The sequence below is a fragment of the Misgurnus anguillicaudatus genome, chromosome 7 (assembly GCF_027580225.2).
Source record: "Misgurnus anguillicaudatus chromosome 7, ASM2758022v2, whole genome shotgun sequence".
NCBI lineage: Eukaryota > Metazoa > Chordata > Actinopteri > Cypriniformes > Cobitidae > Misgurnus > Misgurnus anguillicaudatus.
Window position 1 is genome coordinate 12773717 of NC_073343.2, and position 19502 is coordinate 12793218.

Here is a 19502-nt window from a genome sequence, read left to right on the forward strand (position 1 = left end):
GTGCGAAACTACACAGATATTTTTTTTAATGAAACATATTCAGTGGTTTCAGACAGTGCCTCATGGTGGTTCACTTTGCCCCACAGCCACCATTTTGGGAAAACTGCCTAAATGATGAAATGTAGAGTCAGACCAGTCAGCGCCCCACCATTTAAAGTCGAACACACAAAGCGTCAAGGCCTGGGCCCGGTTTCCCAAAAGCACTTATGAATGAACGATTACTCCAGAGCATTCGTAGATCTACGATGATTTTCAAGTGCAACTAGTTACGAAGCTTTTGGGAAACAGCCCGTAATTCTAAGATGATTCGTACGATCGTTTTTACGATCTACTTAGCCTTACGATGCTTTTGGGAAACCCGGCCATGGTCATGACTTGCACATTGTGTGTTGCTTTAGTGTAATATAAAGTGCTCATTTGGTTTGGTGTATTTTGAGTGTGGCAGTCATTCTATTAGCCCCAATCAATCACAAATCATCGCTTCTCCTATTTCTTAGTAGGTGAACTGAATCTAATCTGCTGTCATCTGCAGTTATATTTACAGAGACCAGTTATTTTTTAAGAACTTTTTTTGCCACTTTTAAAACTGTAAAACTAAATAAAAAATATCATATGATATGCCGAATGAGCATATAAACATATGTTTTCTTGTTCGCTCCACGGGTTTAAACGCCGTTTTTTTCCTAAAGAATAATGTTAAAACTTTATGGGTGGTGGTTGAGAATAATTTATATGGCAAAATAATTTTAGCGCAATATAAATGTATCATATTGCTATTCTTAATATAAGAGAATACTCATATATTTTTACAACACTTTTAAATTTAAAACATACATATAAAGATGCTTAGTACAATAGCTTTGCTTCTGACAACAAGTTTCTGTAATAAATCAGTAAATCAATCATAAAATGTTTTGACATTGCCTAATAAAATGCTTGTCAATTCAAACAAAGCTGAAAGGTGTATAAAACCGCTTGAATTAACAATATCTGAACTGTGCTCTTTTGCATACCTCTACTTTTCTCATGTCTTTCTTTATACCACATTTATCTCTTTAAAATATTGCTACTTTTAGAAATAATTTGTTGGCATTTTTTTGTATACTGCACACTTTATATTTTACCAAACCCTGTTGCTGAAGGAGACGGACCGGAGCTCCGGCAAGGTGTGTTGTAGACCCGAGGAGGCGGAGCTGTGCTCCGGCCCAATTTAACCTATCTTTCTGGTACTTCCACTAACTGAGGTATCAGTCCTCCTTTGCTGTCTGCCTGGTATGATTTTATTGGTCATCTAGGAATAATTTTCACTTTATTTTACCTAATGGGGCGCAGCGCAGACCCGTTGGTCTGTGACATCACACTACCGTGAGATCTATTCAAAAGCATGCTGTAGGCCTACTGTCTCGCGGTGCTAAGATGTCACATGCCGTCCGATCGGTCTGCGTGGCGCCGCAAGATCGTCAAACGAGCGCTGAGCATTGAGTCAAATAAGACAAGCGTCAGAAAATTACCGAGGTCCGGACGGCCATGCCCTTTGTTTTGCCTCAAAATGCAGACAAATAATGTTTTTAGTAAGGCATGTTTGTTAAAACTAATTTTATATTCTATTTAAACTAAGGCTTAGTCCTGGTTTACGCTTATAAAAAACCGTCCTACAGCTCCTGAGGGGGTGCTCTCTCACTATTCACATGTAAATAAAATGGTTAGAAACCGGTTTTTCTGGTTCTCATTGCAGGACTGTGCGGGGGGAGGGCATTCCGTTTTCATGTGGAGACACTTAACAAACACATTTGAAATACACCAAGTTCCAGATTACAAGCAACACCAAAACACATCACGTTTGGGAGCAGTGCATGTAGGCCCTACTTATTTGAGTATAATGGTAGAGTATTGTGTTGGACACTATTTCAAATTGTCCTTTTCTCCACACAAATAAAACACTGATGTGCATGTCCATAGATCTTAGAGTCATTGCTATCATTTTCACTTTGTGTTGGGTTAATTCCCTGACCAGACCTCGATCATTTTCTTACGCTCGTCTTATAATTTGACTCAACGCTCAGCGCTCGTGTGGCTTCTTCCTGCACCGCGCAGACCGATCGGCATGTGAAGTCTTAGCAGAGGTGGGACAAAGTCATTGTTATGCAAGTCACAAGTTTGCTCTAAGCAGACCTCTTGGTGATGTCAAAGTACCGCGAGAGCGATTCAAAGCGGATTTCTCCACGTGAGAACTGGAATCGCTCTCGCGGTACTTTGCTGTCACTCGGCTGTGGGTTTTTGTAGCGCTACACCAGTCTGCTCCCCAGTCACGTTCGCGCCGCTATAGTAATTTCATATGCCGATTGGATCGCGCAGTTCGGCAGAAAGTCAAACACACCAAATATATAGCCTAATATGTATATGCATTTCAACCCGCTAAAGTAGCAAGTGTAGCATGCTAATGGAGCGGCGCGGCCGTGTGAATTTTTTGTGAAATGGGTCAGTTGCTGCTGATTCTTGCCATAGCTCCGTTGCCCAAATGCGCACGCATACGGTGCCATGTCATCATTGTGTACAAACAGTTAAATGGTCTATTAAGTTTTAAGATGAAGTCAAAATGAAACCGAGATGACCAATAAAATCAAACCAGTCAGACAGAGGTGCAACACAGGTCAGATGCGCAGTTAGTGGTTGTGCAAGAAAGATGTAGCCTAAGTAATCAAACGCTGACTATTATATACAGCAGTTTAATGACGAGAAATGTGAAACCGCAGTGACTGTCAAGGTGACAGGACAAGAAACATTACTGCAGTTGAGCACATATGGGTGTCCAGATTTAATGCGCTGCTCTTACTCCCTTCAGTAATTCACTTTCCGTTATTCAGCGTGTTTATTAACAAAATTCAACGCCACCCTTTAATTCTTGAAGATATGTTTTTTTACTGTATAATGATTAGATTCACTGTGTTGTGCTGCTAAGCTTGAACTTGAAAACGATGCATCACGTGCGCGGTACAACGCTTCATCCACCCGTAGTGCGCGTGCACGGAGTTTAAATGTTCATATTTTGGCTTGAACATTTTATTGCATTTAGTCCTAAGGCCTACCTGTTAAAGTCATTAAAGTTAATTAAATAACAAAAGAAGAGAAAGTGTGCAGCAGTGTGCCCAGGATGGTAAAATAATTATTACAATGTATTCCTAATGACCAACAAAAGTTTTCTGCATACTAATATGGTTTGAAATCTATAGGTATTTGATTCTTTGGTTTTCTGATTTATTAAAATTCATATATGTAGAGCAGGGAAATAAGAAGTTTTTTTCCTGGGGTGCATGCCCTAGAAAATACTTATATGGACCTCGGTATTTATAAAATCATGCAACGCGGCGTGTTTGTCTTTATACACATGTTATGAAATTTATTATTTTAAACACACATTTCACAAAGTATATATTGTAAGTGTAAATATTCATAAACTCAACACTTCCGAGGCGTTTTTCTAAAAAATAATGTTTAAACTTTATTGGTGGTGGTTGAGGATAATTCCTCTTTCCATATGTAACGCATTTTAGCGCAATGTAAATGTATCATATTGTTATTCTTAATATATAAGAATACTAATATATATTTTTACAACATTTATAACATATATATATATATAGATGCTTAGTACAATAGCTTTGCTTCATAGAAGTTTCTGTAATAAATCATTAAATCAATCACAAAACGTGTTGACAGTGGCAAATAAAATTCTTGTTAATTTAAACAAGGCAGAAAGGTGTATAAAACCGCTTTAATTAACAATATCTGAACTGTGCTCTTTTGCACACTTCTAATTTTCTCATGTCATAATTTATAATTATTCATTAGATTTAATATAAATACGTTTTGAAAAGTGTTGAATGCGAACGTGTAAGATATCTGAAAGGCGACGTAGCGTGTTTGTCTCTACAGCCACATGTTATAAAATTATTACACACACATTTCACAAAGTACATATTGTAAGTGTAAATATTCATAAACTCAATATTTCTGAGGTGTTTTTCGTCCGCAAAAGGCACAGTTTCTCTGTTCGCTATTTTATTAGATGTAGCCTACGTCTTAATAATAACATAAAAATATCTGTTATGAGAAGAATTCCTCTTTCCATATGTAAAGCATTTTAGCGCAGTATAAATGTATCATATTGTTATTCTTAAAATATAAGAATACTACTATATTTTTTACAACGTTTTAAACTTTAAAACATGTCTTTTTTATACCACATTAATCTCTTTAAAATATTGATACTTTTTTGAAAAACTGACAATTATAAATATTATGAACAAACAATGAAACGGTGTCAAAATTCGACAACACAAATAATTAAGATATTCATTGTAAATAGCAACCCTATATCACGAGTCGCGTTTATTAGGCTCACACTAAATTATCTGTTGCACTTACTATAAATGCGCATTGCACGTACAGTCATCTTAATATTTGTATGCGCTGTTATGCTGGCAAGAAGGGGTTGACATATCACTTCAAAAACAGCAATTCAATGTAAAATATTCAGCAATGCCCTTATTAACTTCTGGAAACAACGGCAATGACAATGTTTTTATGCGCCACCTGGTGGATATTCTTTGAAGCGAAACACATTAAGGGAAAGGGAAAAGTAGCCCCCCCGAAAGCACTTGCAGAATGCTGCGGGACTCTGCGAGACGAATTGGCGAATGCCGCGGGAGAAAACGCGCGTTTTTAAAGGCCACATCTGTATGAAGCAGAGGATCTTAATAAGGTATTACGATCATTTTATGCATCTGTGCAAAGTTTCGCGGAAGGATAAAAATGTTAATTTAAAACAAATATGCCAATAAAATGTTTCAAATTCATATTCATGTCCAGTTTTTTCTTATGTGGCAAGTAGCCGTGTAATAAGCGGGATAATGTAGAGGCAGCCGGTAGTCATCGGGTAAACAAGCCCCTTCGCGTCGGGTCCTGATCACACTGTCGAGGCTTACAGTGCCGGCCCGAGCCCCTTAGGGGCCCTAAGCAGAATTTGTTTGGGGGCCCCCCTCCCACCATTTTTTTATTAAAAAAATAAAGAAATTACAAACATTTATAATAAGAACAAATTTGCACATTAAGTAAGGTCTAAAATTAGCATTAGGTTCAGAAATCAAATCAAATGAATCATAACACTGTCTTTATTGTATGAATTAAATATAGTTGTTATTTTTTAGAGCTACAGAAGTGATTTTCTCTTTGTCTTGGATTGCTTGATTAACATTAAAGACACAAATTTAAACGGGTCATAGCGTGAAAATCTGACTTTTTTCATGTTTAAGTGCTATAGTTGGGTCCCCAGTGCTTCTATCAACCTAGAAAATGTAATAAAGATTAACCCAGTAACTTTGTTTGGGTAAGCCATTTTCTGCATGCCTGTGAAAAATTAGGTCGTTCAGATTTCGCCTGTTTTGTGAGGTAGGTAGCTAAGCGAATTACAATAATACCGCCCCCTTTATCTGCAATATCCAACCACAGCACTGCCATAGCACAGAGAGAAAGAAAAAAGTACTTGACAGCACAATTGAGTTTCAATTACAACAAACCACCATCATAGTGATCAGTGTTTGCATTTCATCAGCTCATTTGTATTTTAAACGACACACCCAAAAACGGCACATTTTTGCTCAAGACTACAAATTAGCAATTTTAACATGCTATAATAAATTATCTGTGGAGTATTTGGAGCTAAAACTTCACATAAGCACTCTGGGGACACCAAAGATTTATTTTACATCTTAAAAAAAATCTCATAATATGACCCCTTTAAGTAGGTTAATTGAGGTTACTGTCTCTTTAAGAGAAGCATGGACCTGTGCTTTCTGCCTAATCTATACATATAAACCTAATACATAAACAAATGTTTTATTGGAAAAAGAGTACTGTGGAGATCATTTTGTTTGTATGTGCCCTGTCAAGAAGAGAAAGATGTTATGTTTGCTTGCTTTTTTTGCTTTGCTGAAACGCGTCTTCACATGTGTGCACTACCGAGTGCAATTAAGCGCGCACGCACACAGATGGAGGACGAATTACAAACCTTACGTTGTTTTTAAGTGCTCTATCACTCAAATTTATGCTAATGGACTACAGTATGACACACAGTAGCGTAACTCTGTCTAAAGTTTAAACATCAAGTGTTCTGATCTCTGATGGGCGTAGTGAGGATCACCTCTCTGACTAGAGCTGGACCGGATACATTTAACATAAACCTGCTCACTTTAGCGTCTTTTTGCGGGTTAAATTGTTTAAAATCACTTGAAATGTTAACATTTGCAAGCCTTTCAAACACGTGCAAATGATAAACTTTCCCTATTAATCCGCAAATCGCATGCGAGCCGAACTGTGGGTCAATCACGCATCAACTGCGGTCACACCACTGCTGCTGCACAAATTAAACATACTGTTAATAATCATGCAAACATACCTTTATCTTGCACTTTTTTCTCCTCCTCTGTCCTTTTCTACTTTCTCTTTTCGGCACCAGAGGGATACATCCTTTTTTGTGGCATGGCTTACTATTTATTACAGTGACCGGCACCTGCGCAAATTGTCAATTCATGCGAGGGGTCTATATTGCGCATGACTCAACTGCTAGAAATACAGACACACATCAGTTGTCTGAAAATCATAATTTTCTTTTCTTGAATTATTCTTTCGTATTCATTAATTTTATTTATATTACTTGTATAATTTATTTAAATGTACAAAAAAAACGATTGGGGGCCCCCTGGTGGCCGCGAGGCCCTAAGCAGCTGCTTAGTTCGCTTATGCCTCGGGCCGGCCCTGGGGGCTTATTTCCCGATAACTACCGGCTGCCTCTACATTATCCCTTACATAATGTGATATTAATATTAAATGTTCAATAAATCAAAGTATTGTGTTATGTCACACATTATTAGTTCTTTGTCACATGTATAGTAGACTAGAGATGTTCCGATACCATTTTTCTCTTCCCGATACCGATTTCCGATACCTGGGCTCAGGGTATCGGCCGATACCGAGTACCGATCCGATACCTGGGTGTATATCTGTAAAATATACAGCTATACATACTACTAGTCCTGTATGAATGGATATAACGGTTTTATGGTGTGCTTCAGACTTGTTCCTGTATAAAACATGAACAAATACATATAGTGAACTAGGGTATTTTTATTATCTGAAAGACATTTGACAGTAATATTTATATTTCCTAAGAGAAAACGAGCCACAAATCTAACACTGTACACTGAAAGGGTATTTTAGTTTTAGAATAATTTGAAAAATCTGTGGAATTCTGTGGGATGAATTTAAATGTTTTTAGAAGAAATTAGAGAATTTAAGCTATTAAATATTACAAAATTGCATATAAAAGAATTACTTTTTAAAGGCTTACAATTAAAATGAATACACCAAACCAATGAGTCCTCTGAATTAAACTGGACCAACATGAACCAGATAATGTGCATGTCAAGTTCTCATTATGAATTAAGCACGTATGAAGATAATTTCGTCATTTTTACAACGCAATGTAAACTTTATATTAAATATAACAAGAGCATTCGTCTTGTAAACGGATTTGAAATTATGGATGTGCTAAGCTGACTGTCGCGTCACATAGACGACAGAGACAAGTAAGATCTGCGGAAAACTCAGTGGTAAGTTTTATTTCATCTCAAATATCAAACGGTTCATGCTCTTATCATTAAAAACAATCACAGCAAACAGCACACGCAGGGTTTATGTACTTATCAATGCTGCTCACAAACGCGCGAGGCTATGTATGTGTACTTGTTGTCAATGACAGTACTGGTCACTCACAAACGCGCTCAAGCGGGGGGTATGTGTGCTTGTCAATCACGGGCATTAACTCCGTTAAGTACTCCGCCAAACTCTGCGGGCGCGGATTCCGTTGAGACATGTCGATGTTTTGTTTTATTAGTCTAAAATACTAACAAACAGCGGACATACGGCTGCATGCTTTCATTTCTTTGCCGCTCTAAGTAAACAGTGGTTGCGTCACGCATGAGGTAACTTCCTGGTGTTTGCATTCAGAGCAGCGAAGAAGAAATGAGTTTCGCTTTGCAGCGTTAGCTATAACGGGCATAACTAGGTTTATGAAGAAAATGGTATCGGATCGGTACATGGGTTCATGTACTCGCCGATTCCAATGCCAGAATTTTTTGTGGTATCGGCCGCATTTCCGATACTGGTATCGGAATCGGAACAACTCTATAGTAGACCATTTCTTGTCAGTGGGTAGGCCTAATGATTGCCCTTTTCACCGGCTACCACCACAAGTAAATTTCAAATCTGTAGGAAACACCTCAACGTTTAAGAAAACAAGGCGGCATGTGGTTTAAAAGATGGCAAGTAAAATAAAAAGCACATCTGTAAGGCATACAGTTTCATTATTGGGTAATTTGTTAGTCAGAGAACACAATGAGTTTTTTGGAACATGCATTAAGCCGGGAACGCAAATATTTATTTGGATTACTTTACATAAACCGAGACCGTAATATTGCATCCTATTGTTTTCAATGCTATTTGGATAAGGGTGTTATACGATCTTCCAAACAGCAGGGGGCGCTGTCTCGGAAAACGAGGGGTCTGAGAATGCGGGTCTCTGGGCAGGGGTCTGTAGGTGCAGGCTCCGAGTCTATACTATTCAATCGATCAGAGCATACCTATTATTTAACATCTTGGAAGCAGACATTTACTTGGGTAAAACACAACGAAAGAAACTATGCAATATTTTGCACAGTTTGCTGTCAGTTTATAGGTAAAGCAGGACCATTTTGAACCTTTTTTCGGTGGAACATGTCTGTAGTATATGTATACAATTATATTTGACTTTTGAATTATTATTTTTAAATATGTGACACTGACTTTTTTTTATTGGGGCCAGTGAAAATTTTGGCAGGGCAAGTAAAAAACCTGAACCACTGGCCCGATCGGGCCAGTATAAAACATTCTTTGCGTTGAGCCCTGAACTGTAAAATTTGTCAGGACATAAAATAAATGCCGTAGTGTATAATATATCAGAGCTGCAAGTTTAACTGATATCCAGAAGTAACTACATTAAAGTACCTACACACCTGCCCTTGACAAAAACAGGCTCATAGCTCCTGATCCAGAACCTGCTTCCAGAACACAATCTCCTTCAGTTACGTCCATCATAGTCAACATTGCACTAGCATCCTGCCAAGAAAAAAACATCTGAAACTGTATGCACACAGTGTTAATTGTGTGGTAATTTTGATCTTGTTTTTTACCTTAGGATATGCAATAGCTGGCCCTCTCTTCATGAAGAGAGTGAACTCCTCCAGGGTTGGTCGACGAATGACAATTGGGATTCCCATTGAAGTTCGTAAAATGCTCCCAGCATGACGCCCCTCAATGTCTTTATGAGCTAGCATTCCCCAGTTACTATGGATCTTCAGGTCCTCCTTAAGTTGGAACATTTTACGAAACTCCAAGCGACTCTTTTGCCGATACTCAGCAAGAAGAGTTTCTCCAAAGCAAATTGGCCTTTCCCCAGACACACCTGCATGAGCAGGTGCCTGTCTAAGAGTAGTTGCCTCACCTTTCCTCATCTCCTTATTGTGACAGTCCTGTTCCACATTAATTCTAGTGTTGCTCTTAATATGTTTCATCAGTGTGTTTTTTGTGTTTTGGAGATCCCAAACCTCTTGACTTAGAATGTGTTCGGGCAGCAGCTCACTGACCCTTTCCAGTGGGGACAAAAGTCGACGTCTCCCAAACAAAGTTCTCTGAGAGAACGGTGAGACTCTCACTGGTGCATCGAAACCACTGTTGTCTCCTCTGGAATCATTATGGTCAGTCCCAAAGCTTCTCAGTTTATAGAGAAATGGTTTAATCTGATCCACACTGTGTCTTTTTAAACATGTGACACAGACTTGGGCAAACTTACGAGTCATTAAAGAAAAACCCAGTCCAACTGTCATGGCTTATGGCTTTATAGTATATATTTAGAAATTGTGACACGCTTTGAAAGTTTGGATCTTACCACAGTTATCAGAGCCACACAGTATAACTACATCTACTTTCAAATTTCAAAGCTGATGTTAAATTTACATGTAGGAAGATATGTTGTACAAGACACCTTTTTAATTATTATCAAATGACTGTAGTTAGAAATTAGCCGGCTGGCTAACACTGGCACATTTACCGTAAGATTGATTAATGCGTGTTGTCCTTATGAAAAGTAATAATAATAATTGTGTATGGTGTCTTCCAGTACAAATGATGCGTACGAGATCACAATTTCTTCTGTGCTTCACAATAACCTTCGAACTAAATACCAAGTTAAATGTTACACAATCAAGTGACTACCAACATTGATTAATTACTTTCTCAAATGCCATTTAAGAAGAAACTTATCTTACGTTTAAAACATGTGAAGACCTGCACAATACAGACCACCCCAGCCATAAAACACAAGCATGACAATCAAAGGGCAGTGCCATGATAGAAAGCAGCTGCTCTCTGACGTCAGTGGCTGCGTCCGAAAACTCTAAATTGCTGCCTTCTGAGGCAGCTTTCCAAGGCATCGAGGCATGTCCGAATTCAATGTTTGGTTTACTTCCTGTCTCCTGAGATACCTATGCGCGGACGTACATTAAGAATGTGATTGGTCGAGTCCGGTCGAGTTCAATAGCATCCAGCTGCAGCCCCGCAGACTCACCTCCGACTAGACACCAGGCTGTTTCTCAATATGCGTTCTTCAGCGATCTTGCGTCCTTGTGTCACACAGGGCTCTCAAGTCTCACGCATTCACCGTGAGACTCACGCATTTCAGTCAGTTCACACGCTCACACGCCACACCTTGTATTTCTCACGCTGAAAAAATAAGAAAACTTTTCCCACTCTATACAATTAATGAACGAGGCACAGGAGAGAAGTTCTCTGCCGAGTTCATATCTGTCGAGCCGCGGACACGGTCACACTAGACATCCTGATATAATTGTCACCTACCAGCCAATCAGAAATCAGAATTTGTTGTTTCTGGGTAAATTTCGTGATCCTGCTGCAAGCACATTCGTTACTAGGCAACATAGATTCTCACGTCACACAGACGAAGTGGCAGTTGGAAGAGAAGAATCCGATGAAAGCGGTAGGTAACGCATTCTTTTTTATAGCAATTTGATTTTACGATTCTTGGATGACATCACAAAAATGTGATCAAAGATAATAAAAACTGTTGTTGGGAAATATAGCCGAGGTAAATTATTATTGATTAAAAAAATCGAACTGCTTTGCAATCAGAATTAGCTTTAACTTTAGGAAAGTACTAAACACTAGAGGCTACCTGAAACAATCCCAGGTGAAAAATATTATAGGAAATACTATAGTGTTTTTGAACCATACTAATAGTATAGTAAATTTTAGTATATTATAGTATTTACAACACTTTGTTAATGATTGCTACAGCATACTCTGTATTAACTATAGTAGTGAACTGATAAACTGTAATAAATACTCTAACGTTAGTATTCTTTAGTTTATACTACAGTAATCTGTAGTGTATATTCTAGTATATTAAGATATTTCATTTTCATTTATTTCATTATTTTCAAATTATACTTTATTCATACTCTTTTTAGCTATTCAGCTATACTCTGGCTTTTATTTTAGTAATGTTTATATCCTGCCAATGTATACATTAATCATTGCATTTATCTGTTTAAAAGATGTCAGGGAAAAAGCAAAGAAGTATTTTTTCATTCTGGGCACCAAAGGGTCAGCCCCCTATAAAGGTTGCCAGATAGTGGGAGCCGCCTACCTCTGTAATCAAGGCCTCAAAACATGCAACAAACACTTACAATATAAAACATTCATAAACCAAATGTACTCTCTCACACATGCTCACACAAACACACCTTGTATTGTAAGTATGCTCAGGGCAAGTTCTGCAATGTTGCTGTTCAGTTGGCTCATTTGGGGCAATTTTTTATATATTTGTATTTTTGAAATAAAACAATGTATTTAATTTCTATGACTTTGTCTTTAATTAGATTTCCCAACTGTTATAATTTCTATTTGTGCTAATCAATTATAAACAATATATTAAATTTAACTGCTACCAAAAACCTGAGAGAATTGGTTGGGGCCGAGGGGTCGCTGCTGCAAATATTTAAGTGGCTCCTCCCCTAACAGATGAAATCTCACTCCAAACTTTTGATAAAACTTGAGAGCCCTGTAGACAGCATATTAATTTTATATTTTCACCTCTTGATAGACAGCATATTTATTTTATTTTTCACATCTGGATAGACAGCATATTTATTTTATATTTTCACCTCTGGATAGACAGCATTTTCGGTTTTCACCAGACATTCTTTGCAGGCTTAATTGCACACGTCTTTTCCGTATTGTAATTTTACTTTAATGACTTAAAATATGTAACAGAAAATCTGTGTGCAAATTGAAATATGATCTTTATCATATCTCTTTACATAAAACAATTCTTAATAATATGCTTAATATTATAACATCAATAATTCATGCAAACTGCATTCACAAGAACCACCTCGAAAATATATATTGTCAGTGTCGGCGCCAGAGAATACAGAATGAGGGGGCCTCCTATTTTACTGGTGGGGCACCTGGTTCATCTTATTATTTTATTATTATTATTACTACATGGCACTGTAAAATGCTTGGTACTGATTGGCCACTGGCCAGTCGCAACATTCAAAGGTATTTTATTCCTTGAACAACCGCCTGAAACACAGCCTCACCCGGGTACTGCGAGTGCGAGCGAGTCACGTTAACAGAGACAGTTTAATACCAACGAATTAATACAGAATAAATATGCATAATTAATAACGTATATGAGATTGTATTTACAATGATTAAACCGAATGTTCCTCTTTTGACTTTTAACTTGTTTTAACGCGTCTGTAAACGTTTTGCCAGAAGGTTTGCATTTCTTAAAAATAAGCTAATAAAAGACATCAAATCAAAATGTTATGTCTATATATTTACTCATATAGCAACTAGCCGTGAAATTAGCAGGATTGATACAGCCAGCCAAGTTGTTGTCGCAAATAAATCCCTCACTATAGTAAAACCATAACTTATAATGACGTTAAAGTGCAAGACTGGATAACTCACGCAAATCATAAAGACCAGTACACAACCAAATAACAGCAAAAGAAAACAATGTTACTGACATATCTAACACCAGAATTAATGCGTTTTACCTTCAGAAGAGCTGCAGGCGACGAGAGGACTTTTTTAAACTTTTTAAGAAGGTCCTTTTATTTGTCGTGAAATTTCTTCGTCTTGGTCAAATGCCAAGACTTACAAGTATCCATTATTTAGACAGAAAATGAGTTGGCGATTGAGCCCGCGAATGTGACAGTAACTTTCAGTGCAGACAAAACACTGGAGATACCTTTAAGAATTTGTGTTGTTCAAATGTAGTGGCTGCGTGTATGTAACTGGCTGACTATGTTAGCATTTGTTACCTTTTATCATCCGCCTCGGCTATCGTGACGGTAGTTGTAACAGTTCACTCTGGTTTGTTTACACGCAGTGATGAGCTGACAATGTGGTTCCGAAGCACATTTTTTTTTTATTTCCAACGAAACAGTCTCCATCGCTTTCTTATCAGGTTTACATCATCTGAACACCCGGGTGGCAGGGCAAAACTTGCAAATAAACTTGAGATAAACATGAAAACAGCTCGTATTTCCTTCTGTGTACCACTATTAACAACGCACATGCGAACACAGCGCTCCTCGACTACATTACCCAGAGTTCAGCACGGTCTGCACTACAAGCCCCACATTCTTAAACATTGTGGGTTAGTATTTTAATTATTATTTTTTATTAATTATACTCCGAATTTTATTCAGTATTCATTGTATAACCAAATGTATTTGCAGCACATTTTTTTAATTATTAAGTTCATTGTTATTTTGAGAAGTAAGGGGGCACAGTGACTCAAGTGGCCGGGCCATGCCCCCTAGGGCCCGCTCGTGGCGCCGACACTGTATATTGTTCAGATCATTTCACTATTTTTTGTGACTTAAATTCAGCCTAGATCAATGGACTATAACGTTTTGTCATTACAACAGACTTGTACATGTTAATTGACCACAGTTTTTTTTTTTAAATGTAACTGTTTTTAAAATATACGTAGATTCACATGATCAGACAATTTACCAAACAATCCAGATCAAATGAACACTTCGTGTTTTTGCAATATTTATTGGAAATTACACACATCTTAGTAAAATTAGACAAATCTGACCATCAGAATGAAGATGCAACAGGCCCGTAAGGTGGTTGTGGGGTCCGATTTCAAGAGAAAATAAAACATGAACAGTTCCAAATAAACTATTGCACACTGTGCACACCACACCTCATTCCTGCCCCCTAAACTGTCTAGCTAGTTTGTGCATTTGAATTCTGACATGACCGATAAATCATCGACAGTTTATTATTTTTTCTTACCGCTGACATGTGCATGGCGCGTCAAATTTGAAAAGTGAATGACGATACGGAAATGACGTCAGCTGTCCATCCACTGGTGTCCAGCCACTGGTGTCTAGCAAGAAGTGAGTCGAGAGGCATCCAGCTGCAGCCCCGCAGACTCACCTCTTGCTAGACACCAGTGGCTGGACACCAGTGGATGGACAGCTGACGTCATTTCCGTATCGTCATTCACTTTTCAAATTTGACGCGCCATGCACATGTCAGCGGTAAGAAAAAATAATAAACTGTCGATGATTTATAGGTCATGTCAGAATTCAAATGCACAAACTAGCTAGCCAGTTTAAGGGGGCAGGAATGAGGTGTGGTGTGCACAGTGTGCCATATAGTTTATTTGGAACTGTTCATTTTTTATTTTCTCTTGAAATCGGGACTTCCCCCACAACCTTACGGGCCTGACCCAGATAGCAGACAAACAGTGAATCAACATTGAAATGATGTTAATCCATCAACCAAATTATCATTGAATCAACATTGAAATTTTACATTGATTTTTCATCAGGTTTGCACCCTGAAATAATGTTATTTCAATGATGCAAAATCAATCTAAATGGTTACAAAACCAATCTTAATTCAACATAAATTCAATCACTTAAGGTAGCAGACCAACAGTGAATCAACATAGAATTGATGTTGATGCCATTAACCAAATTATCATTGAAACAACGTTGACATTTTTCATTGATTTTTCACCAGGTTTGTATCCTAGAATAATGTTATTTCAATGATGGAAAATCAATCAAGATGGATATAAGATCAATGTTTATTGAACATCATTTCAATAGTGTAATTAACAATATAGCAACATTGAAGCAATATAAAAAAACAAGCTTTATCTACTGCAGGATTCAATGTTACTAAATCAAGTCTGTTTTGACTAGTTTTTAAATCAGAGACCATGTAGGGCTACAATTAACATACTTTAAACCAAAAAGTCACTAACTTGCAATACACCCACACAGTTTACACAGGATACATTACACTCAAGAAATTAAATACCACGAGCAAATAAACGTATATATATATCGTAAAATACAATTGTATGATTCAATTTTTTTTGCCATAAAATACAAAAGTACAAATTAAAATTATAAATATTATTGCCACTAGAGGACTCTGGAAAATTAAGAGAACATCATAAACATACATCAGCAAAATGAATTTGGAAAAGCAATTCAATTTCAATTCAATTCAATTTTTAATGACCAGATACAGGTACCATACAAAACTCAAAGACACAACTATACTTCTTGAAACATTTAGAAATTGAAACATTACCACAGTTCATTGTTTAGGACTATTCAGTAACTGAAGCTCCTCCTCTGATGCAAATGTGATGGATTTACTTCACATTAAACAGAGACACTGTTGAACACTGCAGGCCCTTTTATACACCAATCCGTTCACGGGCATAACATAGCTGTTTTTGCACAGTCACAGCAAGGACATACTCTGAGGTCTCCTAAATTTCATTGGTTCTTGTGAGACATCATAAAGAATTAAAAACAAGCAGGAAGTTAGAACCGCATACTGTGGCTACATGGGGAAAATATTTCCTAGACAACATAGTATTGTGTATGGAAGAGTGTGGTTCAAAATGAGATATATCACATTATACAACAGTTCTTTCTGGTTCTCGAATCTGATTAGCTAAGAGGTATGCGATATTGTGCTGATATCGGCACTGTAACCGCTTCACCTTTCGTATCATTCCGCCACCTAGTGAATGGAGGTCCTAAGCAGGCTCATCTCTGAATGGAAAAACACAGACGCGCTGTTTTGAATCACTCTCCGTGTATCTCATTAGTTTACTAGCTCATAAATCAGTCTGTCAAAGATCAGCGCTCTTGGATGTTACGTTACAGTAATGGGAGAAATGTCTTGTCACATCGTGTGGACGATTAACATTTGGAAAGAGGAATATAAACACTCGTTTTTTTTCTGGAGCTATATCTCTTATCAGAACGCGAAAACACGTGGAACTGCAGGTAAGCACCGCAGCTTTTAAATGTGTACATTGATCATTTACTTTATCGTGACGTGACTATTAAAACATGTTATGAGATATCGCCACTGATATATTTATAAGCAGCATGCAAAAACATCTCTCTGACACTTATAAAAAAAACGTTTTATATAGTACTGACAAGAACAAAGTTTACTAATAATAATAATCGAGTGCTCGTATCACGTTAAGAATAAATTAGAAAGCAATAGTAACGTTATACAAGTAGTTTTATTAACTTTATCTCGCGCCAAAACAATAACAACACAAAAGACACTAAATATGAATTAAAAAACAAGTAATAGTTTGATCATGACACCAAATACTGCTGATTTGATCTCATTTTGACGATCATAAACAAACAAGGCCAACATGAGAGCCAGGGAATCCCTTTCAGAAATGTAGCCCAGAGAGGGCGGTGGTCAGCGGGGCGAGTGAACACTGACGTCCGCTCATGCTTTGGTCCTCATTCGTAACGAATCTCACTAAGCAAACGTTCAAACAGGCGCTATCTTTACTAATCGACTGCAGATTTAAATATAATACATATACATTCTCGACTGAACTAATCTTAAAACTACACTTTGTGACCACGAAACGGTAATATAAAGTAACGGCTTTTCCGTCCATTGAGTTGTTATGAGCTTCAAAGCAGCCGAAAGTTTTGCCTGTCATTCTGGCCGCCCTCAAATCCGTGGCGGAAGAAGTAGTTCTCAAACAAAGAGGCTTTTAAAATAACTCCGTTGTTGTTTTCTAGTTTTCGTTTTTCAAACGTGTGCCGTCGAACTGTTCTATAAAAGCAATATCGCTCTCGGAGTCGTGTGATATAGCTCTATATCATCACGGCTGTGATTGCCTCCGGCACTCGGCCTACGGCCTCGTGCCTCTGGCCTAATCACAGCCGTGATGATATAGAGCTATATCACACTCCTACTCGAGCGATATTGCTTAAGTATATGAGTGTTTCAGCTTTATGTTTATATTGTTTTTGGAATATACAAATTTGCCACTTACTAATTGAAAGATTTTAACTAAATGCTCACCACAGTTTTAAAAATATAAGTTAAAGTTAGTGTTAAAGGGAAAATGCAAAAAATAAATAAAAGATAAGTCTTAATAGACAGAATCTTGTTTTTGAATCAGTTATTTTTTGTAGGCTATTAAAGATATACTAAGCATTGGAGATGCACCAAAAGTAAAATTCTTGTCCAAAGCTGACAATTTAAAAAAACATTTTTCTAATTATTTTGCCAATTTTCTCAACATGATTGCACAATTAAAATTTTCAAAATGTCCTTTTTACTATATTTAGTTTACATTATTTAAAACATTTTTTTACATTACAGCAGTCATTAAATGTCCTTTTTACACCTGGTCACTTCTCTGATCAGATTCATTTGGTCACATAAATGAGTTAATGTTAAAGAGTTAATCCGATCTACTATTCTGCACAAATGGTAAATAACATTTTCACTTAGGAAACATTGTACTGTATGTTGAGCAGCGAACGCCGCTTGAGCGATGTAGTTTGACGATCCATTTGCTAACAGGACAACAACTTTTATCAGAATGACAAAAAAAGAGACTGAACAAAGAAAGTAAAAAGCGACAAGACCACTTCAAAACAGACTCCATGATCATCACCTCATAGCACCTGTCATATTTATAATCTCCATATTTAAAGATCTCATATAGCCTACATGTATTTTCCTGTCAGGTTTGTGCATATTCATACTTGTTTGTATGCCTATTTCTAATGTTATGTTTGCATAAATATAAAATACAATGCATACTATATCTTCAATAGCCTAGAAAATAAATAACTGATTTTAAAACAAGATTCTGTCTATCAACCCTTAATTTTTTGTTATCTTTAGTGCATTTTCACGTTAACACTACCTTGAACTTAATACATTATTTTGAAAAACTGTGATGGGCATTTAATTTAAAGCTAATTAGTGAGGGGCAAATTTGTATATTCCAAAAACAATATAAACATAAATCTAAAACATATATACCGCTACCATGAAATAAAATGACAAATTGTGTGGGATGGATTTTGTCATACCGCCCGCATTCACGGCATTTCTGCAACTTAAATCAGGCTCAGCAGAGTGTGTCGACTGCCACGGGTGTTTGTACAAAAACTATTATGCGAGATAGAGGTAGTGATATAGGGCTGGACAATAACGCCCCATTCAGACAGCCAGCAACCAGCAGTAGCAGAGCGACACGATCTCATTCATTTCAATGGAAACCTGGCGACTTCCGGCGGCACGAGCGAAAGCGACCGTTGGCGACCGTATCGGCATGTTCAGCGATGCGAGAAAGTTAATAAAAGTTTAACTTTATGCAAATGTTGAGCGAATTTCGAGAGAGGCTACCAATGAGAACGAAGCAGTGGAGTTCACGTCATCCTTCTCTCGGTAGTTACTGGAGTGGATGATACTCATTTGTTTATGATAACCAGATTTAAACACGCCTCATTGAAAGAGACGGGCGACACACAGCGATAACGTCGCTGGCTGTCTGAATGAAGGGTAATTAAATATCGATATATGTCGCGGTATAATTTTTTTCAATGATATGGCTTCTAAACACATTTCCGATATTTCGATATACATTACTGCATCCCGTTGCCGTTCCCATGTCACTTCCCACGTTCAGACAGCCAGCGACGTTATCGCTGTGTGTCACTTCCCACGTTCAGACAGCCAGCGACGTTATCGCTGTGTGTCGCTCGTCTCTTTCAATGAGGCATGTTTAAATCTGGTAGTCATAAACAAATGAGTACTATCCACTCCAGTAACTGACAAAAGAAGGATGATGTGAACTTTGCTGCTTCATTCTCATTGGTAGTCGCTCCCAAAATTCTCTCAACATTTGCATAAAGTTTAAATTTTCTTAACTTTCTCGCTACGCTGGACACGCCCAAACAGTCACCAACGGTTACTTTCGCTCG

At 37.5% G+C, this 19502-nt stretch overlaps 1 protein-coding gene across 3 annotated transcripts in view; it reads right to left on the bottom strand.

Annotated features, from left to right (window-relative positions):
* trmt61b (tRNA methyltransferase 61B) overlaps positions 1 to 10774 on the bottom strand; it is an 88815-nt gene extending 78041 nt beyond the window's left edge. For all 3 annotated transcript variants that reach the window (XR_012370489.1, XR_012370488.1, XM_055173215.2), the window contains exons 1-2: positions 9285 to 10774; positions 9108 to 9210 (exon numbers count right to left, since the gene is read on the bottom strand). Coding sequence is in view for 1 of the 3 variants with exons in the window: in XM_055173215.2 (XP_055029190.1) it covers positions 9108 to 9210; positions 9285 to 9977 (796 nt within the window). In the remaining 2 variants the exon portion in view is untranslated. The remainder of the gene's footprint in view (positions 1 to 9107; positions 9211 to 9284) is intronic.
* Between the last annotated feature and the right edge of the window lie 8728 nt (positions 10775 to 19502).